This window comes from Oryctolagus cuniculus, chromosome 9 (assembly GCF_051225735.1).
Source record: "Oryctolagus cuniculus isolate XC-2025 breed Fujian yellow rabbit chromosome 9, ASM5122573v1, whole genome shotgun sequence".
Classification (NCBI taxonomy): Eukaryota; Metazoa; Chordata; class Mammalia; order Lagomorpha; family Leporidae; genus Oryctolagus; species Oryctolagus cuniculus.
The window spans coordinates 107,330,363-107,343,019 of record NC_142875.1 but is presented as its reverse complement, the minus strand read 5'-3'; the positions used below and the strand labels follow the sequence as shown (position 1 = coordinate 107,343,019).

At 35.3% G+C, this 12,657-nt stretch overlaps 1 protein-coding gene across 3 annotated transcripts; it reads left to right on the top strand.

Moving 5' to 3' along the window:
* The first annotated feature begins 856 nt into the window (after positions 1-856).
* On the top strand, positions 857-12,384 carry LOC100337728 (NKG2-A/NKG2-B type II integral membrane protein). 3 transcript variants are annotated; one of them, XM_008259642.5, is made up of 8 exons: positions 881-1,029; positions 2,987-3,256; positions 3,985-4,086; positions 4,698-4,751; positions 5,278-5,429; positions 7,368-7,468; positions 8,149-8,291; positions 11,999-12,384. In XM_008259642.5, exons 2-7 carry the CDS (start codon positions 3,070-3,072, stop codon positions 8,258-8,260), a joined length of 708 nt encoding a protein of 235 aa, XP_008257864.2. In that variant the 5' UTR covers positions 881-1,029; positions 2,987-3,069; the 3' UTR covers positions 8,261-8,291; positions 11,999-12,384. The 3 variants fall into 3 exon arrangements, 2 of the variants coding, with proteins under 2 accessions (XP_017198864.2, XP_008257864.2); XM_017343375.4 differs by lacking the exon at positions 8,149-8,291 and having other exon boundaries at positions 857-1,029; XR_016212982.1 differs by lacking the exon at positions 7,368-7,468.
* The last annotated feature ends 273 nt before the right edge of the window (positions 12,385-12,657 follow it).

Sequence of the window (12,657 nt, the reverse complement as noted above, 5' to 3'; positions counted from 1 at the left end):
TAAGATATATTTATTTTTATCATGGTAAATCTAAAAGACTAAAGGACTCATTTTTTAAAGTAAAATGAAATGCAGGAATTTCAAGAATTAAAGTAGAGAAATTAAGAAGACAAGCTTGTTAATGATGATTTTTGTACTAATACAAAAATTTGATCTGGTAATTCCTTAGTATAAATAGTGACAAATATTATATATCTATTGATAATTTTACTATGAATTTTAGAATTTTTCATCATAATAGAAATTGCATAATAATGATATGAGGAAAGTAAGTATATAATGCTAAAATTTTGCAACCTGATCTAAAAGTAGTACTTAAACATTTAAGATATACTTCTTAAGTGTATCTTAAACAACAAAATTGGCAATTTTTGTGACTGAGATGGAAACAAACTGCATGAGTAGTCAAGTTTCTATCCGCCTATATATTATGGAATAAGAAAACAGTTGTTCAGAGGTACTTGGAAATGGAAAAACTCAATGCACACCTAGAGGTCCAGTTTGTTTTTTTTTTAACTTTTATTTAATGAATAATGAATATAAATTTCCAAAAGTACGGCTTATGGATTACAATGGCTTCCCCCCCATAACATCCCTCCCACCCGCAACCCTCCCCTTTCCCATTCCCTCTCCCCTTCCATTCACATGAGGATTCACTTTCAATTCTCTTTATATACAGAAGATCAGTTTAGCATACATTAAGTAAAGATTTCAACAGTTTGTTTTTCTACCAGAAAAAAAAGTCTCCTATATTCTGGAGGTGTGTGAGGAAATAAACTAATTTTAAAGTTGCCAAAATGTGAGAATTTCCTGTTCAAACCTTAAGTGACACATTGATGAGAAATCTACTTTTTCCACTCTTGACTCACTCTGAGTCTTTACAGAACAGTCTGTGAAGATCAGAGACATTGTTCTTGTCTGGGATTTATGTCTTTAAATTTCACCTTTGGTTACTCAGCTATGCAGGTCTCCTTAGGAGAGTAACCAGGCTGCCCTACTAATGGAGGCACGACTTTCTGGCAACAGAAGGTATGTGGCGCTACTAATCTGTCTCTCTACTAGCTCACCATAGTGAATGGAAGATTACAAAAGCTAGATATAATGCAGCCAAAGTACAATTAATTATATAATAAAATAAAAGCAGAACACTGATGTCTTTATTCGCTTATTCAGAGTAAAAACTTATAATGCAAAGTATGCTGGAGAATTTCTTAAAATATTCAAATCATTGCCTATGGGGAATTAGTCAAGTACACACATACATATTTGGGTTTGTTAATTAATGTATTTTAAAATGAAATACATTTGACTCATGACCATGTGTAATGAATTTTGAAGTTGAAATCAGTATATCATGCCTTTGAATAATCTTAATTAATATTTAGCCCAGTAATTATAAATAAACTCATAAGGAATTTCATTGTATGGTAAAGACCATATGATTCTCAGACACCTGCTTAGATTAAACAAAAGCAATTTTTTCTTTAATAAAAAGCAGAATGAGATGGTTTATAGTGCTAAATTTAACTCAACAATAAAAAACTTTTTATAAATTCATCGGGATATTCAAAAGTAGATATACTACACTGATTATAAAAGAGCTTTCTCTAATGATTTCTTTCAATGGTCTGATAGAAACATTAATATAGCATTTTGGTTAATAAAATAATTTAAAATAATTAACATTTATTAAGAGCTTTAAGTATCAGCATGAGTGATTTTTAAATTTATTATATTCTATAAATACTCAGTGGTTTTGGATGAATAAACTAGATTATTAGACACTAAGTTACTTTTTAAAGATCACATATTGTAAGTTTCAAAGCTGGAACTAACTCTAGATCTCACTGACTCCAGGGCCCATCAACTGAATTATTAAATTGTATTATCTGAATTACTATAAATACACAACTAAAATAACCCTCACTGATTTTGACAACTATAAAATATTTCAGGATGTTTCAACCTACAGTTTTCTTCAATAAATGGTCTACATTTCTATTTATCAATTTGTTATTTCATATTTTAGCCATTAAGTAAAGTGTCGATTACTTTTGTTATATTTATTTTTTGTAATGTTTCCAATATTGTTTAGGATATGCATCAGTTAATTCTATTACATAAAATTTTCTAAAATATAAAATATTCTTAAATTTTTAACTTCTCAGAACACCTCAATTGTTCAAAATAAAAGACAATTTAATAATGCCTAAGCCATGTAGTAGATAAATAATAAAGTACTAATAAATATAATATAATGTAATGCAAGAAATCAATATGTATGTCCACCATTGTAGTCTTAATGTTTAGAATACTTAGTCTTTAACCATTATTGGATTTAAAAATTATTATAAAATTGATTCATATTTTTCCATTACAAAATTATTATTTTAATACAAATATTCTAATGATGGTAAAATTTCTGTACAATCTTGACCTTATTCATGATCATCTTTATTTTTTCCTAATTTGTTTGTTATAGACCCAACAATTATACCTTGATAAAAAATCTTTGAGGCTGGCATTGTGGTGTAGTGTAGTAGGCTAAGCCTCCGCCTGCAGTGCATGAGGCGCCAATATCCCATATGGCTGCCAGTTCATGTTCCTGCTGCTTCTTTTCAGTCCAGCTCTCTGCTATGGCCTGGGAAGGCAGTGGAAGATGGCCCAAGTACTTGGGCCCCTGAGCCCATGTGGCAGACCCAGAAGAAACTCTTTGCTCCAGGCTTTGGATCACCCCTGCTTCAGTTGTTGCAGCCATTTGGGGAGTGAACCAACTGATCGAAAACTTTTCTTTCTGTCTGTCTATCTCTCTCTGTACTCTGTCTCTCAAATAAATAAATAAATATTTTTTTAAAAAAAGAATTTTTAAAAATATATATTTTGATGTAAGACACGTGTTCAGTGCTCTAAGGAAACTCTTAGTTCCCCAGTCACAAAATAAGCACCAATTCTCACGCTCCGCCCTGCCCATTCTTTGCTGTACCAGGGATCTTCTCATCACATGCACCATTTATTAGCCTCTTCAGTAGAATTATCAGAGCACAGTGCCAGACGTCATTCAGCTCAGAGATGAATAACCAAAGAGTAGTCTACTCGGAGTTGAATCTGACCAAGGGCCCAAAGAAGCAGCAAAGGAGACCAAAGGGCACTAAAATCTCCATTTCAGACACTGAAGAGGAAATAACCTATGTGGAATTAAACCTTCAAAACGTTTCTCAAGAACGTCAAGGGAATGACAAGAATGGCCGTTGCAAAGGTAACATTTAACTGCTCCTCTATATATCTAGCTGGTCTGGAACGTGCAGTTGGGTTGCAGAGATGTGGGGAAAGAGTGGGGAACTCATGACATGAAAAATGATGTTTTGGCCGGCGCCGTGGTTCAATAGGCTAATCCTCAGCCTTGCGGCACTGGCACACCGGGTTCTAGTCCCAGTCGGGGCGCCGGATTCTGTCCCGGTTACCCCTCTTCCAGGCCAGCTCTCTGCTGTGGCCCAGGAGTGCAGTGGAGGATGGCCCAAGTCCTTGGGCCCTGCACCCCATGGGAGACCAGGAGAAGCACCTGGCTCCGGGCTTCGGATCAGCACGATGCGCCGGCCGCGGCGGCCATTGGAGGGTGAACCAATGGCAAAAGGAAGACCTTTCTCTCTGTCTCTCTCTCTCACTGTCCACTCTGCCTGTCAAAAATAATAATAAAAAAGTGATGTTTTTTGTTTGTGAGGATCAGAACAGGATGTTGGGTAAGTTATTCTAATATGAAATCTGAAGACGAATTTTATTCAGATTTTGCTCAATTTTAGCCCAGAACTCATGGAGCACTCTGTTTACTGAAAACATAGTGGTATATTCCAGAGACCGATTACAATAGTACATGTGGATTTGTAGTGCAAATTCATCTGCATCATTCCTGGCACAGGTGCATTCTCTTGTATGTCATTCTTCTGTCTCCATCTTCCTATCTGAGCGTTTCCATTTCTCTCCCTGTAGATTCAACTCTCCCTCCAGAGAAGATCATTTCTGGGATCCTGGGAGTCATCTGCTTTGTCTTAATGGTCACTGTGGTGGTAACAATGACAATTGCTATTCCCTGTATGTATGTATATTTTTGAAACATTAGAAAGAAACTTTCCACTTTGATGATTGAAAGTGACCCTGTACAATAATATCAGGGGCAGAGTTTTCATTTTGATTTGCAAGGATAGTTCAAAAATTTCTTGGGAAAATAGAATTAAATATAAGTTTATTAGAGTTCCAAGCATTTGGAAATCCATTGACAGTTTTTTTTTGTAATATAGATATTCCATAAAGTTTTTGAAGACCCCTTGTATATATTTTTACTAAATGTGGATGGTTATTATGCATTTGTCAAAAGTATTGTGGAAATAACTTTTAAATATATGTGTATACATATATATTTTACATATACATATATATATATATTGGAGAGTGAAAACCCTTACTGAGAAATACAAATGAACTGTGCAAGTAGTCATAATCAAATGTTGAAATGAAGAAATCACAACATTTGCTCCTTTCTAGGCTTTTGAAATGATCCTCCCATAAGCCTTCATTACTTTATCAATTTCTCTTAGAAAAACAATTTTATTCTAATTCTCAACAACATACAAAATTTTGATCTAAGGAGCTCAAATTACTATGACTTACTTACATATTAATTTTATATTAATTACTTCCTCTAGCTACTGCAATACAGGAACAGAACAATTCTTCTCATATAAGAAGAACCCAGAAAGGTATTTGATTATTTTCAAAGTTCTGGTATTTGTAGAGATTCTGCTTGTAATAAAGCCATGCAAAATTTGGTTAGTTTAGATAAATAAAATTAAACTAAAAAATGTGCACCAAATATTCATAAACACAGATAGGGTATTTCTGTTTGTCCCACAACATGTAGAAATAATAATTTAAAAGCACTGTGCAGTCTTTTTGTCAGCTCAAATTTCCTAATTCAATAATATAATAAGAGATAAGTTTACTATTCTAAGAAAGTGGGTTGTTCACTGACTTTCAGAACATGCATATACTGGATGCTTTTGGTTTCATTGTTTGTTTGCTAGATATTGGCAGATAAATTGGGGGCTAAGAAGCTGACTCTTTTCTGTGCTTCTCTGTATGAGTGTTTCTGCTTTGTTTCCAATGTGTAAGCCTGTGGGATGCACAGATATGTTACGTATGTATGTATTTATACCTATGTAAATTCATTTTAACTATTCAAAAATTCATGTTGTTTCTGGATAGTAATCCCCAATCTTTCTTCAGCATTGCATTGTCATCATTGTCCAAAGGAGTGGTTAATATATTCCAACAGTTGTTATTATACTAGCATGGAAAAAAAAACTTGGAATGACAGTGTGATGGCCTGTGCTTCTAAGAACTCAAATCTGCTCTATATAGATCATGAGGAAGAAGTGGTAAGATTCTAAATGTTTCATGCATTTTTTAAAGATTTAATTATTTATTTGAAAATCATAGTTACACAGTGAGAGGAGAGGCAGAGAGAGAAATAAAAAGGTCTTCCATCCGCTGGTTCACTCCCCAGATGGCAGCTGGGAGCTGCGCCGATCCAAAGCCAGGAGCCAGGAGCTTCTTCCAGGTCTCCTATGTAGGTGCAGGGGCCCAAGGACTTGGACCATCTTCTACTATTTTCCCAGGCCATAGCAGAAAGCTGGATTGGAAGTCCAGCAGCCAGGTCTCGAACCGGCACCCATATGGGATGCCGGCACTGCAAGCGGCGGCTTTACCCGCTACTCCACAGAGCTGGCCCCTTTTTCATGCATTTTTAAAAGCTATTTCATACAACATAATATTTGAATAATTCATTCACATTCCTGTGCATATTTTAGCTTATTTTCAAGTCTATATGATATTATATTGTTTCTTGGCTTTACAACATCGTATTTGTGTTTGTATACTGCCAATGTACATTTAAGTATTTCCAGTTTTTGCTTTTCTTGGAATGCTGTGCTAATGCATATACTTTTTTCAAGATAATTTTGCTTTTTGATCTTATCATATCTAAAGAAAACTAAGCATTTCATGATTATGCATATTGATCACAAAGTGAATAGACTGATGTTACCACAGGTCAGATCACTATGTAGAAGTTTGCAGCCAGTAGCAACCCTGTCCCTGTGTACATTCTCATGGCTCCCCTCCTTAATCCATTATCCTTACCTTTAATACTACATTGCCTTGGTGAACTTTGTATCAATGAAATGTTGCAGCATGTATGTCAATTCAGTTTCACCTAATATTTGGGAAATTCATCCATATTATTTCATTTACCTACTTTGCTAATTTTCTCTGCTGCGTTGTGTAAATACAGCACTTTCAAATCCATTCTATCTGGATTCCCTGGATGTAAAAACTGGGTCTCATGTTGTCAGGGACAATTTTTGGGTAGAGCACTTGTCATTGTGGAATTCCCTTTGCTGACCCTCCATACCTCCCATGCCCTGTGTCTCTTGGTGGGAGCGAGAGGCATGTGCTTGTACTCAGCAGGTCTCTTGATAAACCATCCTCGCCAGTGGTTCCAGCCTTGCCTGTGTCACTGGCAGGATTCCCTCCCAAAACACAAGGGGTGTGAGCTTTCATGAGTCCCCTCTTATTGCTAGAATGGGTGCTGGGAAACTTCAAATTCTCTTCTGTTGGGTGGGGACATCTGATGCACCAACTTCTGTTGCTCCCTAATCCAGGGGCCAACCCACTTTGCCTTTTGCTTTACACTTTTCAGGATTTCCGTGGCTGTCTTTCATCAGTTCCAGAGTTTATAAATGTGTTCATGAGAGAGAAACATGTTTATGCCACGCTGAACCATTCATATTCCACCACCACCAACATCAATAACAAAATACAGGAAACAGTGCGGGCTGTTCAAGAATGATGTGGTGCCCAGGAAACCACATTTTTTGCTTTTATGTCACTTATTTCTTGAATTCTTAATTTCTTTTCAAAACCCAGACTCTTAAGAAAGATAATAAAAAAAACCCATTGATTTGGTCACAGTAACTGGAGAAATGAATGTTTAAGATCTGGAAACATCTCTAAGTCCATGTTATCTCTCTTTTGTTAACATGGGTAACTATTAAGTTACACAAATCAAATATTTCTTATTAAGATACAGAAAAGAGTGAAATTGAAACCGTAAATATTTGAGTTATTTTTAACTTAAAATTACAAATATTTGTGGAAAATATTGGCAATGAAAAAGTGGTTTTTGATCATTTTATAGTCTATTCATTTTATTTTGAACATTAAAGATCCTATGGAAGAATTAACTACCTGCATTTTTTAAAGAATAATAAAAGTTTACAAGTGATTATTTAAATGAAATTCTTTTTTTCTGATAGAAATTTCTAAGTTCCCACTCATTTCTATCATGGATTGGAGTCTTTCGTAAGCACTCTCATGATTCATGGATATCAGTAAATGGCTCAACTTTCAAACTAAAGTAAGTGGTTTTGGATGCTGACATATAATTGAAGAAAAATATAAAAATGGAAAACTAAGGAGAATACCACTCATAAGTGTAAGTTGAATTTTACACATGGAGAAAAATAGTGGAAATCAGTGAAGGAGGCAGGCATGGCTCAATGAGTTAACCCACTGCTTGGGACACCCACATCCCCCATCAGAGTGCCTGGTTTGAGTCCCGTCTTCTCTGCACCTGACCCAGATTCCTGATAATGCTCTCTGGGAAGTGGAAGATCTTGGTTCAAGTGCTTGGGTCCCTGGCTCCCATGTGAGAGGCCCAGAGGGAGTTTCAGGCTCCTGGGCATTCAGAAAGTGAACCAGCAGATGGGAGATCTCTCTCTCCCTCTCTCTCTCTCCCTCCCTCTCTCTCTCTGTCTCTCTCTCTCTCCCTCTCTCTCTTCTTTTCTTCCTGTCTCTCTTTTCTGTCTGTGTCTTTCAAGGTGAAAATAGATAAATAAAAAGTAAGTTAGTGAAATGCTGATATGAGTATAAGAAGAGTCTGCTCATTTTTCATAATAACTAAATGCCCTAGTAGTATATAAAAATGTCATTATTCACTTTCATGATTTCTTATTTTACAATTACATGAGAAATGCTTCTGTTTCATAGATTGTCCCTATAAAATAAAACTGAATTAAGCATTTTTAACCCTTGCAGAATAAAAGAACTGTCATATGGTGAACATAACTGTGCTATGTTATCCTTATCTGGCCTTCAATCAGACAGTTGCAAATCTTTAAAAACATATAACTGTAAGCATAAGCTCTAGAAGTAACACACTGGAATTTGGAGTCTGCCAGGTAATTTCATATTTCATGAAATGGAAATAATATTATGATTGAAAAGTCTTAAAGTGAATTATACAGTACTAACAATGAAATTTCTTGGAACAGTCATTAAAGTACAATATTCTCACCAAAAATTCATGTTTTTTGTGTCTGACTCAACATTATATTTGAGTCATTCAGGTTTTCTAAAAGATCATTGAATCCATTTATGTGAAATATCAAGAATAGGCAAACACATGGAGAGTGGATTAGGGGTTGCTGAGGGCCAAGGAGACAGCGGACTAGAACCTGCCCATTAGTCAACACAGTGCTTCTTTTAGAGATGTTAAAAACTCTCTGAATTTGAACAGTCCTGTTAATAGTTTTCATTCTGTGACCATATCAAAAATCATGGATTTATATAATATGGATTTTACTCTATATTACATTATACTTCAGCACAGCTGTTTTTTTAAAAAAAAAAAAAACTTCCATGGTATTATGCTTGGCATTTCATTTAATCTTAATTTTTCAAGTAATTTTTATTTAAAGTCTAGTCATCAGATGAATGAATAAAGAAATGTGATATGTATAAACAAATATACACAATGGAATATTATGCAGCTAAATGAAAGTCTATCATTTGCAGTAAAAGGATTGTAACTAAAACATCATGTTGAATGAAATGAGCCATACACAGAAAGATAAATATTGTATGTTCTCCCTTATATGTGGGAGATAAAAAAATTTTTAAGAGAAATGCCCATGGATATTAGTTTTGCTGAAAATAAGTGTTTTGTCAAACTTTGCTTTAAATATTTGTTCTAAAATTGATAGGAATTATATACTACTATAGTATTAATGATTTCATGACTATTTTAAAATTTACTTTACAGGGGTGAAAAGTCCTTATCTGTTTTTCTGCTGGACCAATGTATTTTTATTGGTTAAACTCTTTCTTTAGTAGAGCCATTAAGCATTTGACTATAATGTAAATTAAAAACATATTATCTCAAAAATATAATAAATAAAATATTAAGTTTTTTAAGAGTCTAGTCATATTGACAATATTGATATATATTACACCAATAGCATGCTATGTCCTTCAACTTTTGGGTTTTCTTTTTTTTTTTTTTTTTCAGGCAGAGTGGACAGTGAGAGAGAGAGAGAGACAGAGAGACAGGTCTTCCTTTTTGCCGTTGGTTCACCCTCCAATGGCTGCCACGGCCGGCGCACCGCGCTGATCCGATGGCAGGAGCCAGGTACTTATCCTGGTCTCCCATGGGGTGCAGGGCCCAAGCACTTGGGCTATCCTCCACTGCACTCCCGGGCCACAGCAGAGAGCTGGCCTGGAAGAGGGGCAACCGGGACAGAATCCGGCGCCCCGACCGGGACTAGAACCCGGTGTGCCGGCACCGTAAGGCGGAGGATTAGCCTAGTGAGCCGCGGCACCGGCCCAACTATTGGGTTTTCTTTAATTTCTACTATATTTTATTTTTTTGTGACATTTTATGGAAGTATAAATATTTTACCTTCATGCCTTGTAAATAGCATCCTTATTTGAAGTTTTTCTTTGTAATGTTTGTTGTTGTAAGGAGAAATATTATCAAGGATTGCATGCTGATCTCATCTGGATTATTCTTGATTTTCCTCAATAAGTTGTTATTTTATCTATAAGTAATCACAAATCTATTTTTCTCATTTGTCAGAGACAGACAGAGAGAGGGAGAGAGAGAGAGAGACCTTGTGAAAGAGAAAGTTCCCTTGTGAACTCCCCAAGTGTCCGCAGCAGCTGAGGCTGCGCCAGTCTGAAGGCAGGATCCAGGCGCTAATCAGGATCTCTCAAGTGGATGGCAGGAAATGAAATACTTGTGCCGTTACCTGCTGCCTCCAGGGTGCACATTGCAGGGAGCTGGAACTGAAAGAGGAGCCTGGCCTCCAGCCCAGGCTCTCCAATGGCAGACTGGCATCCCACGCAATGTCTCGAAATATGAAGAATAGTTATATTTTAAAAATCATTGTTCACTGTCTTAAAAAGACACTCTTTATCATGAACACAAAGAAAGATTAAAGTACAACTAAGAAAAATAGACTATAGAATACAATATACTATACAACACAAACCAATAGAAAGTTAATATATTGTCATAAATAAAGCAAAAGCAGTTACTGAGAGGAATAATGATGTGGATGACAGGGGTCAGGCATTTGGACTGTCATTTGGTGCCTTCCCAGGTTCATTAGCAGAAAGCTGGATTGAAAGCAGAGTAACCTGGCCTCAAAGCAGCCTTCTGATGGGTGATGCCAATGTCACAAGCAGAGGCTCAACCCACTACACCACAACACAGGACCCTCCATTTAAAAAATTATTGGAAATTAATTTATTTTGCAATCATTTTTAAAATAATTTTTATTTATTATTGATCTCCAATTTACCCGTTTCTCTTAGGATATTTCGAACTGCCATGATTAGAAATAATCACAATAATATGCATTTTGGTTCTTTTTCTCTCTCCATACACACACGTTTATATATGAGTGTATTTCAAAAATCAGGAAAAGGATAAGCATCTTTCAATATAATCTGTCCACAACTTTTTAGAGTACCCTTGTACATGTACGTATAGATGTCTATATTTGTGCATTTTCATGATTTAAGAATAAACTCTACTTCAACAAAATGGATGCAATTGAAAACCATTATGCTTAGTGAAATAAGCCAGTCCCAAAAAGACAAATATCATAACATATATTTTCTTTTAAATGAAGTAGTTAGCATAGAACACAAAAAAATATAGGAATGAAATGGACATACTGTGATATAGTTGTTGTGTTTAGTCCTTGTTTATACTATGGTGAAACTGTGATCTTTATTCTTTTTAGTTGTTGAATATTATGGTTAGTGGTTCATTAAACCTCTGTTTATAGAGTGGACTAAAAAAAATTAAAAATATAAAAAAACTCTAGCTACTATTATTAATTTTGTTCTGCCTGTATATTTTTATCTTTTTTGTACCCTAGCTTTCATGAAGTTACATATCAAAAAATTTAAAATTCCATAATATCATATATAATAAAAAGCTGGCATGTGACATTGTTTAAATGAAAGTAACAAGTGAATATTATAGGAATAGTGGACAGAGCTACTTCAAATGTAAAAAAAAAATTAGTGAATGTTACATTATTTGACATCTTTAATGAATTACATTATTCTTCTATTTATATGTGAGAAAAGATCATTATTTAGTTTATAAAACATTGATATATAAATAGAAATAAATTTAATTCCAACAATTAGAAATATGAGTACATATTTCATGCACATACTATGTACATGATTATTTATTTATAAAAATTTAATGAAATGTAATTAATAGAAATATGTACACAACTAGCCAACATTAGCCATTGTGATGGAATGCTCAATCATAGCCCAGATTCCAGGGCTACACTATGGATTTAAATTCCATTCTTCTAGAATTTAGAAAGCTATAGATTTGTGTTTGCCTGTACTCAATCTCCTAGTGGTAGCATGGAAGTCAGTATCCTTTGGACTGACAGATTAAAAACATTCCTTCTTCTTTCATTTCATTTATTTTTTATTTTAATAATTTAATATATTTATGAGAACATTTAAAATATTCCATTTGAAACTAACCACATAATTTAAATTTTTGTTTCCCTTGATGTACATATGTCATTTTTTTAAAAATATCTATCTCTTAAAATTTTTGTATCAGGGCCAGCGTTGCAGCATAGCCAGTAAAGCTTCTGCCTGCAGCACCAGCATCCCATATGTGAACCAGTTTGATTCCCAGATGCTACACTTCCAATGAAACTCCCTGCTAATGTGCCTGGGAAAGCAGCAGAGGATGACCCAGTGCTTGGGCCCCTGCACCCATGTAGGAGAAATGGAAGAAGCTCCTAGCTCCTGGCTTCAAACGTCAAACCAGTCTGGCTCTAGTCTTTGTGGCCATTTGGGGAGTAAACCAGTGGATGGAAAATTGATCAATCGATCTCTCTCTCTCCCTCCCTCCCTTCTTCCCTCCCTCCCTCCATGTCTCTCCCTCTCTGTGTGTGTAACTCTTCATTTCAAATAAATAAATAAAATCTTTTTTTAAAAAAATGTGTATTTATTTGAAAGGTAGAAAAACAGAGGGGGAGGTATCTTCTGTTTGCTGATTCACTCCCCAAATGCCCACAACATCCAGGACTGGGTCAGGCCAAAGCGTGAGCTTCCTCTGAAGGTGTGCACTAGCAAGATGATGGAATTAGGATTGAAGCCAGGAATGGACGCGCTCCAGTATGGAGTATTGGCGTCACAAGGCAATCTAAGTGCTAGAACAAATGCCTACCCATTGTGTGTCATTTAACTTGTGCTCTGAAAATCTACTCTTTC